Consider the following 19,999-nt stretch of genomic DNA (forward strand, 5'->3'; position numbering starts at 1 on the left):
CTCAACTGTGAAAGCAGGGTTATTGAGGTCATTCTAAACACATGATTAGAATTCTGGATTTTAAGCTATAGTGAGTCAATGGGGGGAAATGGCATTAGTTTGGAAGAATGGCCAAATGGTTGATTCCTGCTCCTATGCTCTACTTAATGTTTTGTGTGGTAAAGAGCAAAGAGTCAAATGACTTGCAGGAAGTAGTTTCTACCAATTAAACAAGGCAATTCTCTTATGTGAGCCAGTATAATTTTCAAGCATCAGTAACTGTCTCTAAAATATCCTGTTTAGATTTAAGGATGGTGTACAAGACTAGAAATCATGTTGTCCAAGACCATGCTTTCCTCAACTGCAGAATGATGTACAACTCTAGCGGAAGCTGGAATATCATGCAGAATTTTTTTACCTTAAAATAAGCACTCTGGATTTGGGGCACTTAAATTTATTTTGGATGTTCAAAAGTGTTACTGTCAGCCATTCTTTTCAGTGACTCCATTGATTGGCAGCAAAAGTTATAAAACTTCAGGTTTTATAGAAAATATGATAATCCTTGCCAGCTGTCTGACTGTAAAAACGTGGTTTCGTAGGAACAGAAGATAACAGTTCATCCCTTTGAGCTTCAGCTGCCAATAAAGATCATGGATCGCTTTATTTTAATTCCATTTATCCACCTCTTGATGTCCTTCCCTAACAGAAGTATCTCAATCCCATTCTTTAAGTTATCCCTAAATACAACAACTGGGGTGCAGTGAGAGAAAATTGAACTAGTTTTTCACTTTGTGGGAGTTGGTCCTGGATCCCATTCACTAAAGAAAGTAAGGATTATTAGAGAGAAACATCCATATTCTTTGACAGATCACCTTTGAGTTTTTATTGTGGCAAGGGAATAAAAGCTCTCCATGTCGCTTGTTTTCAAAATATAACCCTTTTGTCCCTGGTGTTATTTCATGATTAGGTCTCAGAACTTCATCTAAAAGTTGAGCTTGTGTTTTCTGGTTATTTTATATCCCTATGAAAGGAGGTAAGTCTGCTTGCATAGTCTAGCATTCAAACTGAGGTGAGATTTTCCCCCATACTTCCACCTCCAGTTTAACAAACCAAACCTGGCTCATTTCCAGTACTACAGTGGGCAGTGTCTCAGCTAAACTGGCACCCTTGATGCTCTAAGTTGAAAACTTAGCTCCTTTGACAAGTTGGGTAATTTGATCATTAATCAGTCTTGACCATTTCCCTTCAATGAAACTGCATGATTGCCGATGGTCATGTTTCAGCAATACTTCATTGTACATTTGAAACTTCTTGTCTCTTATCCACTTAAAGTCTGCTGTTCTGATGTGGGTCATGAGAAAATATTTAAATTAATCAAGCAAACAGAATATCAGCTCTTGTTGATTTCTCATTCATCTTTGATCATTTCGATGGTTTTCTGCACCTGTTAGACAAAAATGGCTGGTCAAAACTTTATGCAATCATCTTTGTGTCTGCATTGCAACTGAGGTTTGAATGGGAGTTTGTTAAAATACTGGTAAGGAATGAAAAAACTATTTGTTTACTCATTCAAGTGCTGTAATGGCAAACCCAAAAGTTCAACAGAATCCATCTTCACGTTTAGACCCATGAAGATTGTTCATTCCTTAGTTAAGCTTTTGAATTACTGGCATTTGAATTAATGTTCAGTTTAAGTTTTGCGTAAAATTAATATATTTTCCAAATTTCTGAGTGGATAATGATCAGTGCATATTTTTATGCATGTGCAATCTCCATAGCAACTTGCATGTTTTGTTTGAAGCGGTCAGTCATGCCAATTAATGAGGGATTTGTAAGGTTCCAACTATTGTAGATCCTGTCCTACATCTGCATTACCTTAAGTGTTGCTAAATCCCTTTTTCTATATCCCTAACAGATCATGCTGAAATAGTGAACCCGAAGCTGTTGAATTCCCAGGACATCTCTATGGAAACTCACGAACAAGCTTACTGTAAATACTATCCTCTTCACTCCCCACCTGCATCCATATTGGGCTTACCACAGCCAGCATGCTAAATAAATTAAGATGCGTTTATTTAGATTAAGCAACAATACAAGATCTTGATGGGAAATACATTATCAAATTTAAGGGATATAGATGATTTCAGGCACATATTTAATATTCATATATCCTGTAAATAACTCTAGCACTTAAGATAAATATTACAATCTAGACAATGGTATTCTACTTTCTGATGTCTCATCTTGTGGAGATGTTATGCCATTACATTCTGTAAAGAGTGTGATGTGGTTATATTGTTAAAATAATTTGTTGTCTGATATCATGGTATACAAAAACAGCACCTGCTGAGTTGGAAGAATCCCCATGGATATTTATAGACATAGTACAAGTACCTTTAAAAAAAAGGCTCATTAGGGTTACAGGGCAAAATAAAATTGGCTTTAAAACCTAATTAATCATGGAGAAAACAAAAAGAATTTGATCTTTCATGATCATTTTTTTTGTTTTTAAAAAGCTAAATTGTAAGTAGATGGGAAGTTTAGTAACTCTCAAGTTCTTATTGATATTGACCTGAAATAATGCACATAATGACTTGCCAAAGTTTACTGTATATTGATTACTGATGCTCTTAATACCTTGTTTAGGTGATACGAGCAGAATATGAAAGGGGGTCTTTCCAGTGCAATGCAGTCATTTTCAGATATATAGGTCCTACACTGAAGTTAAGAGGTTGGTTTAATTTACTGAGGCAGCTTGTTTAAAAGTTTGATGAATTGTGTCAAAAGTTGAAGTTCCCACTGCCAATTCTGCATTTGTTTGTAGCGATTGCCCAGTGGAATTTCAGGCGGCGTGACTGACTGTAAAAGCACTTGATAGTTTGTGGAAACATAGAGTAGGTCAGTTTCACTGCAACAATAATAATTTTGCCCACCACATTTTCTGCATTACCAAAGATTCTTCCAACTCCAAAAGTGCACCGTATTATAAAGTCATTTACAATCTACGTAACAGTGCCTAAAATAAAGAGGGTGGGGCAATTATTCACCAATATGTGCAAGATGTAAGTTTTACCAAAATTGCATTTTGTTTTCTCATGTTAGTAAAGGAGAAAGAATTAGCTGGCGCGATTTGACAAATATATAGTTGGAATATATGATGAGAAAAATTATTTTTTTTAAAAAATAATTATTCTTTTTCTAAGAAAAGGTTCTTCCCAAATGCACCCTAATCATTCACTAATATGTTATTAGCAACAGGGCAAGAATGGGGGCTGGTGATTGTTTGTTTTTTAGAACCAAATTAAATACTAAAACTATAAATTTTACCAAATTTATTACCTTCATTCTGCAAGTCATAATGTGATTGTGGACTCTAATATGAGGGTTAAAAGAGGTTTTGATTATAAAACTATTCAACAAAATTATGTTCTAATTTCTAACAAAAATTAAACAAGAATGTATACAAACAAGAAGGCTGGCTCAGTACCGTAATATAACCTTAAATTCTACCATATGATTTTATATTGGAGAATTAATCAGTAAATATACAAACTCATCAGAACAGGGCAAACACAAAAACCTATAACTTGGCAATTTTTTTAATTATAGTTTATATTTAAAGAATACTTTTTAAAGTCTTAGAAAATCATAGACAAATCCATCCATTATAATGATTAGAAGTTAGATAATAGTTTGATCAGGATCTTTATTGTGTTCAAAGTATATTTTCCATTTGCATAATAGGTTTACCTTTTTACAAGATTGGTTTTATGATATGAAATGTTAATGGTTTTATAGTAGAATTGATACTAAAGAAAATGTATAATGATTTTGTTTTCTTGAACGTTTTATTGAAGATTAATTGTAGTAGTAACTTTTTTTAAAAATCCTGCTCATATATTATTCATGTGGAGCTCAGTTCATTACATGTCAACTAGGTCTGCATCTTACATGGTAAAGCATACCATTAACAAATAGGAAACTATATTACAGTGAGACTTTCAAAAGTCCAGTGCAGGTTGCCAGTTGTCTTCGTTCAATAATTATAACTATTATCTTTTTAAAAACACATTTATTCTCAATATCCATCATACTTTTTTTTCTGTTTTTGTGTAGGTGGGCAGTTTTCTTCAGATTTCAGACATGATTGCAATATTTTCTGTTATGAAATGGTGCACCTAGCTTAAAAGCTTACTGCACGATAATAAGATGGCATAACCTGTGGCCACAGCACTTACCCAGCACACTTAGAAAATTAAGGCCTCAGACTCAAACTCGTAACAAAATATATTGCCTCACTAGTATCTTAACACACTTAGGTTTAACATGAAATAATTGTCACAGTAATGGCAGGATACATGTGTACTTGTGTAAATCTGTGTATTTTTTTTAAGCTTTAAGGATAGACAACTTGTCTTTATAATTCAGTTTTTCCAAGTGATAGAGTGAACCGTTTGACCTGCAGATATTGCCATCTGTGTACTGTCAGATGGTATAAAATTGATACTGTTTGAATATTTTTGAAATTTGCACCCAAAGAATACATTATTTTGTGTTCATCGAAGGGTTTGTTGTTTTCAGAAGTGTTATGACTATCTCAGAGTTGACATCCAGCTGAAATATCAGATCCTGGTGATATACAGATATGTATAACATATCTGGTTGCACTTATGTACATAGTAAGGATGTAATAAAACTGTCTTTGTATTGTAAAACAAGCAGCGGAGGTTTTTAAATAGAAACTAAATCTTCCGTTCAAAACATTGTCATGAGAGGCAGTTTTACATGAATTGTGACTGTTTACTGAAATATAATATATTTCTTGTTGGAATTCTAGGCAGTTAACACAAACTATTTTTTAAAACTATATATAAAATTGAATGCTGCAATTTTTATTTAGAAATGAACATTCATGCCTCGATTGGGGAGTACTAACCGTAGTTAGTCTCACGCTTGTAGCTTTGAGCAACAATAAAAGATAAAATATTCAAACATATCATACAAGTCTGACAGAATCAACATCCCTCCTTAAGATACAACATTTTCAGCCCAGTGGGAAACAGTTGATTCGCTATACCTTATTTACAATGTTACTAGGTAGTAATCTCAAGAATTTCATTAAGAGCCATGAGTTTACAGTTACCAACCTGGTGATTTCCTATACAATTTTCTGGTTAAGAAATTACTCTTAAGTGTAAAAAAAAATTACTTGGCAGACAATTGCTGGTAGGTGTTCAATTCAATATTATACAAAGTCAGTTAAAAAGTTGTAACAGTGGCCAAATAAGTTTACCAGCTATGGTAGTTGAAGAATGGAATAGTGTCTCTCTCTCTCTCTCTCTCTCTCTTCTCTTCTCTTCTCTCTCTCTCTCTTTCTCTCTCTCTCTCTCTCTCTCTCTCTCTCTCTCTCTCCCCCCTCCACCCCCCCCCCACCAATATATGAACATGTTCACACACATGCAAAGACATACGCTAACACTGCAGTTCATGGTTCCTGTCAAAAGGCTTAATAATATATCACTGCAATGAAACAATTTGCCTGTACACAGAGCCTCCACCTCCCAGGTATACAGTACCAACCTTTTTCTGTATTACTGCCAGATTATATACTGTTTATGGTTTAGTTATGTTGAATGATTCACTGTTTTATTTCCTAAAATACAACTATTTGTTTATGAACATTGAGGGGAAAATAAAGAAATATTTGGGAAAAAAAAGTGTTGTATTATTTCTGGAGTGTTGATTTTTCCATTCGCACACATATGGAAGAATGATATATGATTTAAGACCTGTAATTCATGAAATGCTCAAAGTGTCAGAAATTACAAAGCAAACAAAAAATAGCAGATGTTGGAAATTGGGAGTAAATACAGACAGTTGTAAGAGTTACTGTATGCTAGACAGTATCTCTGGAGAGAGAAAAACACAATTTAACATTTTGAGTCAATAACCTTTCATCAGAACTGAAAAAGTGAGAAAATGCATATTTTAAATCATGGAGAATGGGAAGGGTGGTGGAGGGTGCTGGGAGAGAGAGCAAAGGGGTTTTTTGTTTCAATACTGACCAGAATTGGGTTGTCAGATTTGGAAGCACAAGAAATTGCAGATGCTGGAATCTGGAGCAATAAAAATCAATCTGTTGAAGAAAGTTAGTTGGTTGAGTAGCATCAGTGGCAGAAATAGACAGGAAATGTTTCAAGTCTCATTGAGTCCCCTGCAGGGCCTCAACTCAAAATGTCATCTCTTTCACTCTCAGATGCCCCCTGACCCACTGAGTTCCTCCAGCAATTTCTTTAAGTTAGAGATTTGATTTTTATTTAAGCAGCTAGAGATTGGGTGAAAGTCTAATGAGATTAAATGACTAGGGGGATAGAAAGTGAATGCAAACTGACATAAGAAACACAAGATGGGACTCAAATTCTAAAAAAGCTACAGCTTTTTCTTTATTATTTGTCTCTTGCTTTGACTGGAGTTTAAAAGCATTCCATATCAGAGGTTATTGTCAATTCCATATGCCTTTGGTTGCTAGGGGGATCATTTCACTGAGCACCTTTGCCACAACAGCCTTTCCAATCTCATACTGCAATGTCTATCCATGGCCTACTGTACTGCCAAGTTGGGACCAGACAAATTGGAGTAATAGCACCTTGTTTACCATTTTGGCAGTCTTCTTCTAGACTGCATCAGCATCGACCTTCAATTTCTGGTAACCTCCCCATGTTTTCTCCAACAGCCCATCCTCACTTCTCTCTATCTCTGCCACCTTTCCTCTCCCTGCTCCTTCTACCTGCCCCCGCCCACACCTTACTTCCTCTAACTTCCCTTCCTTCTGTCAAACTTCTTCCTACTTTCACCTCCTAGCTCAGTGGTTCTCAACCTTTTTCACCACTCATATACCACCTTAAGTAATCCCTTACAAACCGCAGAGCACCTATGACATCCTATGCCATAGTTTCTCTGTGGTTACTAAGGGATTACTTCAGGTGATATGTGAGTGTGGGGAAGAAAAGGTTGAGAACTACTATACTAGGTTTTTTTTCCCATTTCTTTCCACCCTCCCCCCACGTGTATTCACTTAGCATCAGCCAACCTGTGCTCCTCTCCCTTCCCCCTCCCTTTTTATTCAGTCATCTGCCCATTTTTTCCCTCTTCCTGGTGAAAGGTTGTTGATTATGTTCTGCCTTCCATGGACGCTGCCTGACCCACTGAGTTCCTGCAGCATTTGTGCATTATACCTGATGAATTGGTGCTCTCAGAAGCTAACTTAAGAAACTAGATTGTGAATGGGAATTTTGTTGCCAACGTGAGTTGAAGACCTTAAGTTTAGGTTTGTGGGATTTATTTCTCTATTCAAGTCTGCAAAGAGTCAAAGAAAAATAAAGCTGAGTAAGATGGGTCATATTGCAATGGCCAGTATAAATCTGGACATGGCTTCATGGTTCTCTGTGCACACATTCAATACCTGAGCTTCCAGCTGAGCACTCACTGACCAAATTGACTGGCATCAACTCAACAAATGAATTTTAAAAAAGAGCCCAGGTGCTATGCGCCCTTGCAGGGATCACTATTGGAAATGGATGTGGCCGACCAGATAACAATTCACACCTATGTCATCATTGTGCAAGAGGAATTCATAACAAATAAGTCTAGTTTGCAAACCAAGCTTCAGTTGTTGCAGGTCGAAGAAATGACTTTCATTTGTAATTCCTGTATTCTACGAGAAAATAATCTGTATATAACTGATGGGAGAAAAGAACATGAATGACCTGATACAGTTCAAGGGAATAAAATATGTGGAACATGAAAGATGCAGTTTTTCAGCTGCCAAATAGCAAATTAAGACAGTGGTTCTTAACCTTTTTTCTTTCCACTCACATACCACTTTAAGTAATCCCTATACTATAGGTGCTCTGTGATTAGTAAGGGATTGCTTAAGGTGGTATGTGGGTGGAAAGAAAAAGTTTGAAAACCACTGAACTAGCAAGTGTCCAGCAGAAAATACTTCATTACCCTTTCCTCCCACCTTATTTCATTTATAAATTCAGTAGATTTCCAAATCCAAAGTGAACTGAAGCAAAACCATCAGCTAATCTTTTATCCCCCTTCAATCTAACTTGCGTTAATATCACAATTACAGACTTTGGAAAATAGAATTTCATATCCACAAATCCTGTTATCTACCAGTGAATTTCTAATATTTTTTAGGTACTTGTGTCAATTGAGATGGTTATCCTGCATCAAAGTGAAAGGAAAGAATAGATTTGAGTGGGATAATTCACATGTGTGAAAACATTTGCAAGTTCTTCAGGGGCTTTCAGTGATGTTTCCAGTAACCAGAATTGTGCCCTCTTGTGGTATCCAATGGTATTATTGAGTGAAGCTTTGTTCCAGAATATATTGGGGCACCAAGAGATGTAAAATTTTCTTCCAGGTTTGATCGTGTGATGTTTTAAGCAGGAAGAATTTAGTCACATGGCACTTTATTGTAACGATAGATTAATAATTGAATTTGTTTTGTAATGTGCACTGAAATACAATAAAAGATTTTGTCCAGGCAATCCAACTGCGACAGCAGGTAGTCCAATAATAAATAAACAAATAAGACAGCATCATGGGGAGTGGTATGTTATGTGCCAGACAGCAGCAATAGAAATTATCCCAAATAGTGTTATATTTAAAATAATATTTTTAATTAATAATAAACAATAATATAACACTTTATCTAATTTTACTAACTTATCTAAAGTTACCTCCAGCTATGCACAGATATACTGGCACATGTATAGAATACGCCAAGCCACTTCGGCTCAAGGCACAATTCTTGGAATGCAGTTCAAAGTTCAAATTTGGAAACTCAGTGTTAACACATAGGCTTGAAATTGATGTAACACAGGCCTTAGATAGATGAGACACACAGGCTTTAGATGTAATTAGTGATTCATGGTGGATGACAGAGATTGGTCGGGGGGGGGGGTAGTTTATAGAATGTTCTTAACTCATGAGACCCTTGTTGAGATGCTTCTAGTGAAATGTCCTTTTTGGATGTGACAATCCAAACTCCCCTCTTCTTTGGCATAGGGGACACGAAGCAAGTAATGCTCACAAAGCTTCCAGAGCCCTTTCTGTGGGTCAGCTGAACTCGTGAGCCTCACTCTGGTCATTATCCAAGTGCAGTATTTCTTCTGTCTTCAGAACCATTTCTGTAGGTCAGCTGAACAAAAGTGACCTTCGCTCTTTTGGTCACAGAGCAGTATTCTCATTTCTTTATCACCGGTATGAGGAAATCAGACAGATTGTCTATAATTACACACGAGGCCAATCCAGCACAGTATTTCTTCCAAGAGCTGTTTGCTCCTGTGTTGTCTACTTAAAATGGCCCCTGAACAAAACGGTGTACTCAATCTAAATCTGTTAGTCACATGATCTCTCCACCTGGGTTTTAGTTTCTCTTCAAATGTATCCAATTTAGGAACATGCTCTCTTCAGCCTGCAGTCAGTCAAAAGCCTGCAGAGTTTGTTAAATCTGTTCTCTTAAAGTGACAGACCCACACAAATGAAAATGGATTGGAAATGGAAACATGTAATAGGTATAACAGCAGTCAAATAGTGAAGGGTATAGAAAAAAATAAAACCCATGGAATTTGCACTGGATACAAATATTAATGCAGTTGACATGCCAGCTTTACTCTAAATCAGAATGTTTTGAGTTTGAATTTGACTAGAGAATTAAACACAAAAATCTAGCCCCATAACTGAGAACATGCTCTGCTATTGGGAGTTACGAGGGTGGGTATTGATCTAAGGTGAGGGGAAAGATATAAAGGAGAGAGGGGTTAGGGTCAGGTATCATTTTAGTGCATGGACTGAATATGTAGAACGAGTTGCTGAAGGAAATGTTGGAAACAGGTGCAATACATTTTAAATACCTGTACATTAAGACAGTAACATGGATAGAAAAGGTTTTGAGGGATACAGTCCAAAAGTGGGCAAATAGGACTAGCTAAGTTGGGTGACTTGGGCAGAATGGACATATTGGGCTCAAGGACCTGTTTCTGTAGTCTTGTGACTCCAATCACATGAATGGAGGTATTTTGATGGGACAATTAACAAAAAAAACCTCATACTCTTTTTTTGAATATTTTATTTCAGTTTTAAGAAAATACAGAATATGGCATTCAATTAATTTAATAACAATAATACATTGAATATAAAATCAGAGAAAAACATTCATAGGTACAAAAAAATTAAAAGGAGAGGAGATTCCCTCTTCTCCCAGCACTCCCTCCCCAGATTTGAAAGAAAAGAGACAGACAGCAAGGAATAGAGGGAAATAAAAAGAGAAGATAGAAAATAAATATGAACAGGAGCAAGGTTCAACATCTCTGAGTCACATAATTATAATGGTATTTCATTTCTAATGAGTAAACTAATTGACAAATATCCAAAAACATTATAGAGTCTGGGCATTTAAGAAATCTAAATAAGGTTGCCAAATTTCGATGAACATACTATATCTATTCCTAAGACTGTAAGTAATCTTCTCAAGGGGAATACAACTTTGCCCTTCCATGTTCAAAGGATCGATGTGAAGTAGGGAATTGGATTTCCATGTTACCTCTATACATTTCCTAGCTATTGACATTGCAATTTTAATACATTTAAATTTACTTCTGAAGAATTTAAAATTTATAACTGTCAAATTTTCCAGAAGAAACAATTCCGGATCTAGAGAGAAGTTCACCACGTAACATATTATGTTGTGGTTGTATTGTATATAGATATGTTTTTGGGAGATGAATTGGGCAGGTTTTTTAGTGTAGGTCACATACAAACACTTTAAAACAAATCCCATTTAAAATACTGGAGCTCTGTTCAAGCCAGACAGGGCAGCTCCTGGGGCCTTTGCAAAATCATTCGGGAGTGCCCAAGAGACTTCACTAATGAATTGTTTTGAAAGACAACAGATGAAAGAGATTGGAGGAGTAGTTCGTGCCTCATGCAGTCTGGGAGTGCAACTTGCTGATCTAAGAGGGTCATGTAGTTTTTGCCAGTAGAGAGAGTAAAACAGTTTTTTTCTCTCTGAGAGAGAGAGAGATCAATTCTACAGTGCTACAATCAGCAGCAGCAGCTGGGTTCTGGAACAGGACAAGCTGGAAAGCTTGTGGAAAAACCCCATTTGGAAGATGGGTTGTGAGTGCTTAGTTCAGCCTGGTCAAAGCCCTTGTGGTTCATGCAAGAGGAGAGGACCGGCTGCTTAATGTTTCACTTGAAATAAGGGAAACAAAAAGGAACTCTGTGGTGACCTGAAAGAAAGAGGTTATCATCTGGAAAACCCAGAAGGGGAAAGTGTCTTCGCCAAGACACTGACATGGCTGATTAAAAGGTGTCCAGGAACAACAAATCCCTCCCTGAAAACCAACTAGAATCTTCCTGATTGGTAACCATTTACCTTTCAAGCACCAAAGCCTGGTGAGCTTCATAAATGTTAAATTCTGTGCACAGTCGAAGAATTCCCTGCAACCAGTAAACTTGGAGGAATGAGAAGTCAGATTGGACTGTGAATCAAAGAACTTTTCTAAACTTACACATACATTACATACACATGCGCTTCGAATTAGAATTAGGTTAGTTAAGTTAATAGAGATAAGTTAAAGTGTGATCCTGTTTCCATGTTTAAAGATAAATAAAAGCCAGTTTTATTTAAGTAATCATTTCTCTTGGTGAATATCTATTGCTACAAAGTTTTGGGGTCGTAACAACCCCCACAATGTTTGTCAACAACTTCTCCCAATTCTATCCAAAACTGTCTTAAATTTTGTGCATAACCAGGTGGAATGTAAAAAGGTACCAACATCTATACCACACCTAAAACACCTATCAGAAAATTCTGGTTTATGTATCTTTTGAGGTGTGAAATTAATTAGTCTATATCCAGAATTAATTAGGGTAGTTTTACAATCGACACATAGATTTGATGAGCATGTGGATCGATTACAATCCCCAAATCCGATTCCCATCTCTCCCTCGATTCACATGGTCTAGATTTTGCTGCAGCTGCTGTAGCAGCAGTGTGGCCACTGATACTAACCTGCAGGGAGTGGAAATGCAGTGCTCCCATGGGTTCCAGCTGCCCAGTCAACTGCTGTCAGCTCCGAACATGAACAGCGGCCTCTTGAGGGAGTCTCCGGGAGGTTTTATTTTAAATCCCACCACTGCCAGTCTGCGTCCAAGATGGGGGTGTCTATTAAGCAGCAGCTGCCACAAGGGGCTGCAGATGCTGGTGAAGCGGAGGGCACCAGAGGACAGGAAGATCACTCCCAGTCTGAGGGGGAGAAGTGGAGGAGATGCCCCAAGGGGATGATGACCACAGCAGCAGACCAGTGAGGGGGACCTGCTTCTGAGGGACCAGTGCATGCAGGGGGCTGCTGGCAACTTGAGGCCAGGAACCCACAGAAGCTGTGGGCTGCTGGAGTCTGGCTCAAACTGGCTGGGGGTTGGGGGGGAATACCAAATATCAAAACCAGGATGCGAGGGGGTGCCAAGGCCGCCTCAGGGTTCCTGACTGTGTCGGAGGGTCAGATCTGGACTCCGTGTGGCTGCGGGGGCTGTGGAAGCACTGGAAGCGAATCTACTGACACTCGGTGACTCTGGGGGGACTCACATTTGCTTCTCTCTGTAAGAACTGTAAGAAGTGCTTAGGCAATTCCTGCCAGAGGCAAATTTATCTGCCTTGCAGCAGACAAAAAGAAATTTTATGGAATACAACACTGTTTTATTACTATTGTAGCGATAGCTATTGCGATTGAAAAAAAAACCACAGGTCGGTGTGAGTTTCAGTTCCAACTTACTTTATTCAAATATCTGCGTGCCCCATTAGGGGCAGATGCAAGCCCCGCCCCATGTCGGCATTGATGACATCAAGCTGCCAAAAAGCGTGTGCTGTGGCCAAGGCCATGTTGCACTCCCAAAACCCGACAGCACCATTTTAACGTGGCTACTCCACTATCACGGCCGTGACATGCGGAACCGGGTCACCTGCGTATTGATGTACGCTGCCACACAACTCCCCCTCCCCGAAACGGTTTAAGTGTCTTGCCGTTTTGGGTGGCCATCCCTGTCTTTTGGGCTGAGCCGTAACCACTGGTTGGCTAGGGTCTAAGTCTGCCACTTTCAACCTGTCCACCATAAAGAGTTCTCTGCCCCCAATGTCTTGCCTGCTCGTTTCAGGAGTTTGTAGGGGCCTTTGAAGGGCTATTGGAGCGGGGCTGGGTGTAGGCCTTGTCGAACAAGTCCATAGTGGCTAAGTCAGGGTAATAAGCTGGCTGGTGACATAGTTGGGGGGGGTGGGGGGTGCTGCCAACACAGCAACTTGTCCTGCGTCCATTAGTAATGTCTGTGTCCAGGTAGAGGAACTCACCGGGCAGGGAAAGGGGTGTGCCGTAAACAATTTCTGCAGAAGATGTTTGCAGATCTTCCTTGGGGGCCATCCTGATACCCAACAGGACACAGGGGAGCTCGTCTATCCAGTTTGGACCATCCAGCCATGCCATAAGGGCCAATTTGAGGTGGCAGTGCAAGTGCTCCACGAGCCCGTTGGCCTGAGATTGGTAGGCGGTGGTATGATGCAGCTTTATTCCTAGGAGGGTCATGAGTTGTGTCCAGAGGGCAGATTAAACTGGGCGCCCCTGTCGCAGCTCATGTGTGCTGGAACTCCGAACCTTGTGATCCAATATGCGAGAAGCGCCTTGGCGCAGGACTCGACGTAAGTGTTTTTGAGGGAGATGGCTTCCGGCCACCTTGTCATGCGATCGACCACTATAAGCAGGTAACGAGCATCCCTGGACACTGGCAGGGGATTCACAATGTCTATGTGGATGTGCTCAAAATGCTTCACTGGGGGGTCAAAATGATGTGGTGGTGGACTTTGGAGGTCTGGCATTGGGTGCAGTTGTGCACCATCTGAGCAACCTGCTTCTTGAGGCCGTGCCACATTAATCGCTCCGCTACCATGTGCACTGAGGCGTTGATAGACGGGTGCACCAGGTCATGGACTATTTTGAAGGCTTGCTGCCTCCACTATTGTGGCACTACCGGGCATGGTGTACCAGTGGAGATGTCGCAAAGCAGCGTGTCGGAACTGTCTGGCAGCTTGAGGTCCTCGAGGCGGAGGTCAGTGATGGTGGTGCAGAATGCTTGCATCTCACTAGCCCCCTTTTGCGCCTGTGATAGTTGAGCGTAGTCAAGGCCAGGGGCTAACGTGTGGATAGTGGGTCACAAGAGTGCGTCTGCCACAACATTGTCCTTGTCAGCTAAGTGCCAGATGTCCATAGTGAACTTGGAGATGTAGGACAGATGTCTTTGTTGGCATGCTGACCAGGGGTCCTTAGCCATGGCAAGGGCTTGGGTTAGGGGCTTGTGGTCTATGAATGGTCTGCTGTCTATGAAGTACCAGAAGTGTCTGATCACCAGGTAAAGGGCTAGGAGATCCCTGTCAAAGGTGCTGTATTTGAGTTCAGGAGGGCGTAGGTGCCAGATGAAGAACACCAGGGGTCTCCACTGACCTTCCACCGATTGCTCCAGTACACCTCCAATGGCCGTGGCTGATGCATCCATGGAGAGAGCGGGGTGGGCATCGGACCGTGGGTGGGCCAGTAGGGTGGTGCTCGCCAGGGTGTCCTTTGTAGCAATGAAAGCTGCTTAGGCCTCCTTCGTCCACCCCAGGGTCTTGTTTTTGATGGCGATCATCACAAACAACGGTCGCATGATGCGGGCTGCCCCTGGGATGAATTGATTATAAAAGTTAACCATCCCTGTGAATTCCTGCAGGCCTTTGAGGATGTTGGGTCAAGCGATCTGGTGGATTGGTCCAACCTCTGCTGATGGGGCGGCTCCGTCTGCCGTGATGGTGTGGTCCAAGAATTGCAAGGATTCCCTGCCGAACTGGCATTTGGCCACGTTGACTGTCAGGCCGAATTCTGCCAGGCGAGCAAACTGTGCGGAGGTTGGCCTTGTGCTCATTGTGATCTCGGCTTGCGATGAAGATGTCATCGAGATATATGAACACAAAGTCCAGATCCTTGCCCACTGCGTCCATGAGGCGCTGGAATGTTTGTGTTGCATTCTTGAGGCCAAAGGGCATTTGCAGGAATTCAAACAGGCGAATGGGGTGATGATGGCTGTCTTGCCGATGTCATCGGGGTGTACTGGGATCTGATGGTAGCCCCGTATGAGGTTGACCTTTAAAAAAACCCTTGCGCCATGTAGGTTGATGCTGAAGTCCTGGATGTGGGGGATGGGGTAACGGTCTGGTGTAGTTGCATCATTCAGGTGGTGGTAATCTCCACATGGGTGCCAGCCGCCTGAGGTTTTGGGGACCATGTGGAGCAGAGATGCCCATGGGCTGTCTGATCTGCGGACAATCCCCAACTCTTGCATCCAGGAGATCTCTTTGGCCAACTGCAGTTTGTCAGGGGGAGCCTTCTGGCTTTGGCGTGAAGTGGGGGGCCCTGGGTTGGGATGTGGTGCAGCGCGCTGTGCCGGAGCATGGCAGAGGTGAACTGTGACTATAAGATCATTGGGAATTCGTCGAGAATGTGGGCATATTCATCCTTGGGGGCGCTGACTGCGGCTATGCCCATGTCGCAAGTGCTGGTGACCTCGAGGCAGATTGTCTGGACTGTGTAGGCGTGTACCAGGCACTTGCCTTTGAGGTCGACCAGTAAGCTGTGCGCTCAGATAAAGTTGGCCCCGAGGATCGCTGTGCCCACTGAGGCCAGGGTGAATCTCCAACTGAACTTTTCTCTACCAGGTTGGATCTGCACGTTACGTGTGCAGAAACATTTGGTGCTATTGGCTGCCCATAGTGTGAGGCCTCGTGTTCGGGTGCAGGTTTCCAGGGCAGTCAGTGGGAGGATGCTCAACTTGGTGCCAGTGTCAACCAGAAATCGCTGGCCACTTGCCTTGTTGATCAAATGGAGGAAGCTGTTGGTGTGGCCAGCCATTAACGGTGGTTGGCCTGGTTGTTTCCCTGGAAAGAGCAGGGTTGTCTGCACTTACATGCCTGGGTTCCCCAGCGCTGGTGGTAGAAATACCAGGAATCGTTCAGACTCTCTGTCTTACTCTTGGGGCGCGTTTGTGGTTGGCTGGGACCGGGGAGCGTCACCTGACTCATGGCAGCCTTGCTTTCCTGCTTTGTGTGCCATAGGACGTCTGCTCGGGCCGCGACCTTGCGTGGGTCAGAGAAGTTTGGATATCGTTCGGCACCTGCTCTAGGAATGCCTGTTCAAACATAAGGCGTGGTCTGTGTCCTTCTGCTAGGGCGAGCATCTCATCCATAAGGGTGGATGCGGACCTATCTCCTAAGCTATCTGGGTGCATGAGCCTGGCGGCACCCTGGCATCTGGACAAGCCGACCGTGCTGAGGAGAAGTGTTTGAGCGCAGGGTATTTACCCTCCTCGGGTGGATCGTGGATCAGGTCATCCACTCTGGCGGCCGTTTCCTGGTCGAAGGCACTGAGAGCATGGTAAAATATCATTAAGTCTGAGTTATCTGCCTGAGGTGAAACTGCTCATCCGCTTGCCCGAACCATGTGTGCTAGCGAAGCGTCCAGAAGGGGAGCATTTTTACAGCAACTGCATTCACTGCTGCCGTGTCCATAATTAAGAGGCCAGAAACATCTGGACTCGTTGCGGTCACCAATGTAGCGATAGCTACTGCAATTGAAAGCAAACCACAGGTCGGTCTGAGTTTCAGTTCCAACTGACTTTATTCGAATGTCCGCGCCCGTCTTTAAGGGCAGGTGCAAGCCCTGCCCCGCGTCAGCATTAACGTCATCACGCTGCCGAAAGCGTATGCTGTGGCCGAGGCCACAATGCACTCCCAAAACCTGACAGCACCATCTTAATGCGGCTGCTCTGCTATCGCGTTCGTGTCACTCGGGTCCGGTTTGCCTGCGTATCGATGTGCGCTGCTACACAATTATAATAAATTGAATCATGAATCTTGAATTTAAAGCTTTGATCTTGGATCAGAGCATATATATTAGAGATAAATTTGGTTGCATTCCCCTTTCAAATTAGAATTTCCATGTCTGAGCAGATTGGTAGGACCATTAATGGTCCTGTAACAGATTATGGTTTTTTTTAAATTTTGTATATAGATATGTTTTAAAAGAGATAAATTGTGTGGGGTTTTTAATTGGGTCACACACAGATACAAACCCTTCAAAACAGATCTCATTTAAAATGCCAGAACTCTGCTCAAGCTAGAGAATGCAGGCTCCAAGTGCCTTTGCAAAAACTTTGAAGAATGCCTATAAGGACTTCATAAGCAGGTGTTAATTGGACATGCTGTGAAATAATGGATTATTGTTTTGGAAAGCAACAGATGAACAGACTCTGAAGATTGGATCCAGTGCCGCAGTCTGAATGCAGTTTGCTGTTCTAAGAGGGTCATGTGGTTTTCTCTGAGAGAGAGAGAGAGAGAGAGAATATTCAGTTCTAAGGTTTAGCAGGAGAAGCTGGAACAGGACAAGCTGGCAAGCTTGTTTGAAAATCCCCATTTTAAAGACTGGTTGTGAGTTCTTAGTTCAGCCTGGTCAAAGCCCTTGTGGTCCATACAAGAGGAGAGGTCTGTCTGCATAATATTTCACTTGAAATAAGGGAAACAAAAAGGAACTCTGTGGTGACCTGAAAGAAAGAGGTTATCATCTGGAAAACCCAGAAGGGGAAAGTTTCATCAGCAAGACACTGGAGTGGCTGATGGAAGTACATCAGTTGTGGATGTCCTGGAACAACAAATCTCTCTCTGAAAGCCAACAAGAACCTGACTGAGCGGTGACCATTTACCTTTCAAGCACCAAACATCTTCATAAATGTTAAAATCTGTGCACAGTATAAGAATTGCCTGCAATCGGTGAACTTGGAGGAGTGAGAAGTGAGATTGGACTGTGAATTAAAGAACTCTACACACTTTACCTACAGGTGCACTTAGAATTAGAAGGAGATTAAGTTAGGTCAAGTTAAGTTAAATAGTAATAAGTTGGAGTTTGATCCTGTTTTCATGTTTAAAGAAAATTAAAAGTAACTTTTGTTTAAGTAACCATTTATCTTGGTGAATTTCTATTGCTGCTGGGTTTTGGGATCCTCTGGGCCTGTAACCGTTCCCACTTACCCCTCAAAAAAGATCACAATTGGAGATAGCAGAAGAATGAGTTGTTGGGTAAATTATATTTAAGAACCTCAAAAGACATAATTGGCCTCTGCTGATCATAACAATCTTCAATGCACCTGATGCCATGTTTGTACCAGGTAGCGAGATGCTATTACCCAAAATCATGGGTATTAAATTGTTTTGATGTAGAGGAGTCTTTAAGGACAACCCCACTTTTAATCCCTCAAATTGTTTAATTTTATCCCAAATATAAATTACACATTTCAATAATGGGTTATTTGTTTTCCTTTCAATTAATTTAAAATTCCATTTATAAATAAATACTTCTGACACCTCCTCTCCTACTATATGCAAGCCAATTATAGCCTGGGAACAAATTGCCTCATTAAAAAATGCAGCAACAAAATGAATTTGTACAGCTAAGTATTTTTTTTTTAAATTTGGTCATTTTAATACTCCCAATTTATAATCCTAGGTCAAACCTCAGACCCTTCATTAATATAAAATAGATGAATGTTCTTGCTGGTCCCTCGAGTGGTTTTGCATCCATCAATTCAGTTTGTACTTTCTCTAGTGTTTGTGTCCCTTATATAGTGTGAAGGTATGTCAATATGTCAGTGGTTTTGATCAGTGGTGTTCAAACTGCCCCCCTAAACTTCTTCAAAAATGCGGCACTCCCGTGGGATCCAACCGCCCAGGCAACTGCTGTTAGCTCTACACATTCTTTGAATGGCCTGTTAAAGGAGCCAAATGGTAGTTTTATTTAAAATTCCGCTACTGCAGGGTCTATGCCTATGATCGGCATCAGCCACAAGGGGATGCAGACTCCAGGGGAGTGGAGGGCTGGCACAGGGATCAGAAAACAGGGAGACCATTTCCCCCATCTGAGAAGGAGAAGCCGAGGAGACAGCCCATGGGACAGTAACCACAGCGATGTTCCAATGAGGGGGCTCTGTGGCTGAAAGACTCACATGGGCTGCTGGCAACTTGAGGTGACTGTGGGCTACTGGAGACTATTGTCGGGAGACTTACACCAGGCTGTGGACTGCTGGAGACTGGCTGAAGGGGTACCAGGTATCAGAACTGGGATGCAAGGAGGTGCCAAAAGCACTGAAGGTTTCCTGACTGTGTTGGAGGTTCGGATCTGGAGCTCGAGTTGCCAATGGTTTGGACTGGACTCTGTGTGGCTGTAGAAGTGCTGGAAGTGAATCTACAGATATTCGGTAATTCTGGGATGGAACTCTCTTTTGCTTCTCTTTCTCTGATTGTACGAGGCTCTTCAGGCAATTTCTGCAGATGGCAAATCTGTCTACCTTACAGCAGGCAGAAGCAATCTCATGTAATATGACACTGTTTTATTAGATGACAATAAATTGAATCTTAAACTCACATTCCACTTTAAGTAGTCCCTATGCCATCGGTGCTCTGATTAGTAAGGGATTGCTTAAGGTGGTACGTGAGTGGGAAGGGAAGGTTGAGAACCACTGCTCTAGACCCAATTGTTAATGAAATATTTTGCTTGAGAAAAATTGTCATTGGCCCATTTCCTTTGGAGTTATGAAACCGTGAACATAATGAGTCATTTAGGTACAATTAAAACAGTGGTTTTCAAACTTTTCCTTTCCATTCACATACCACCTTAAGCAATTCCTTACTAATCACAGAGCATGTATGGCATAGGGAATACTTAAGGTGAAATGTGAGTTTTGGGGGAATTTGAAAACCACTGATTTAGATGATGGAATTGATGGCTTTGAGGTCAAATTTGCAGGGGGTTCAAAGGTAGGAGGAGGGGCAGAGAATGTTGAGAAAGCCCTGAGTCTGCTCGAGGACTCAGACAAATTAGTA

General features: G+C 41.4%; 1 protein-coding gene across 11 annotated transcripts in view; it reads left to right on the plus strand.

The window, feature by feature from the left end:
- The window catches only part of mbnl2 (muscleblind-like splicing regulator 2), a 150,361-nt gene extending 144,665 nt beyond the window's left edge, over positions 1–5,696 (plus strand). For 9 of the 11 annotated variants that reach the window (XM_069890604.1, XM_069890602.1, XM_069890605.1 and 6 more), the window contains one exon: positions 1,895–5,696. In XM_069890604.1, coding sequence (XP_069746705.1) covers positions 1,895–2,034 — 140 coding nt within the window. In that variant the 3' untranslated portion in view covers positions 2,035–5,696. The remainder of the gene's footprint in view (positions 1–1,894) is intronic. The other 2 variants (XM_069890603.1, XM_069890606.1) reach the window with 1 other exon arrangement.
- Positions 5,697–19,999: the final 14,303 nt, after the last annotated feature.

Source organism: Narcine bancroftii, chromosome 7, assembly GCF_036971445.1.
Source record: "Narcine bancroftii isolate sNarBan1 chromosome 7, sNarBan1.hap1, whole genome shotgun sequence".
Classification (NCBI taxonomy): domain Eukaryota; kingdom Metazoa; phylum Chordata; class Chondrichthyes; order Torpediniformes; family Narcinidae; genus Narcine; species Narcine bancroftii.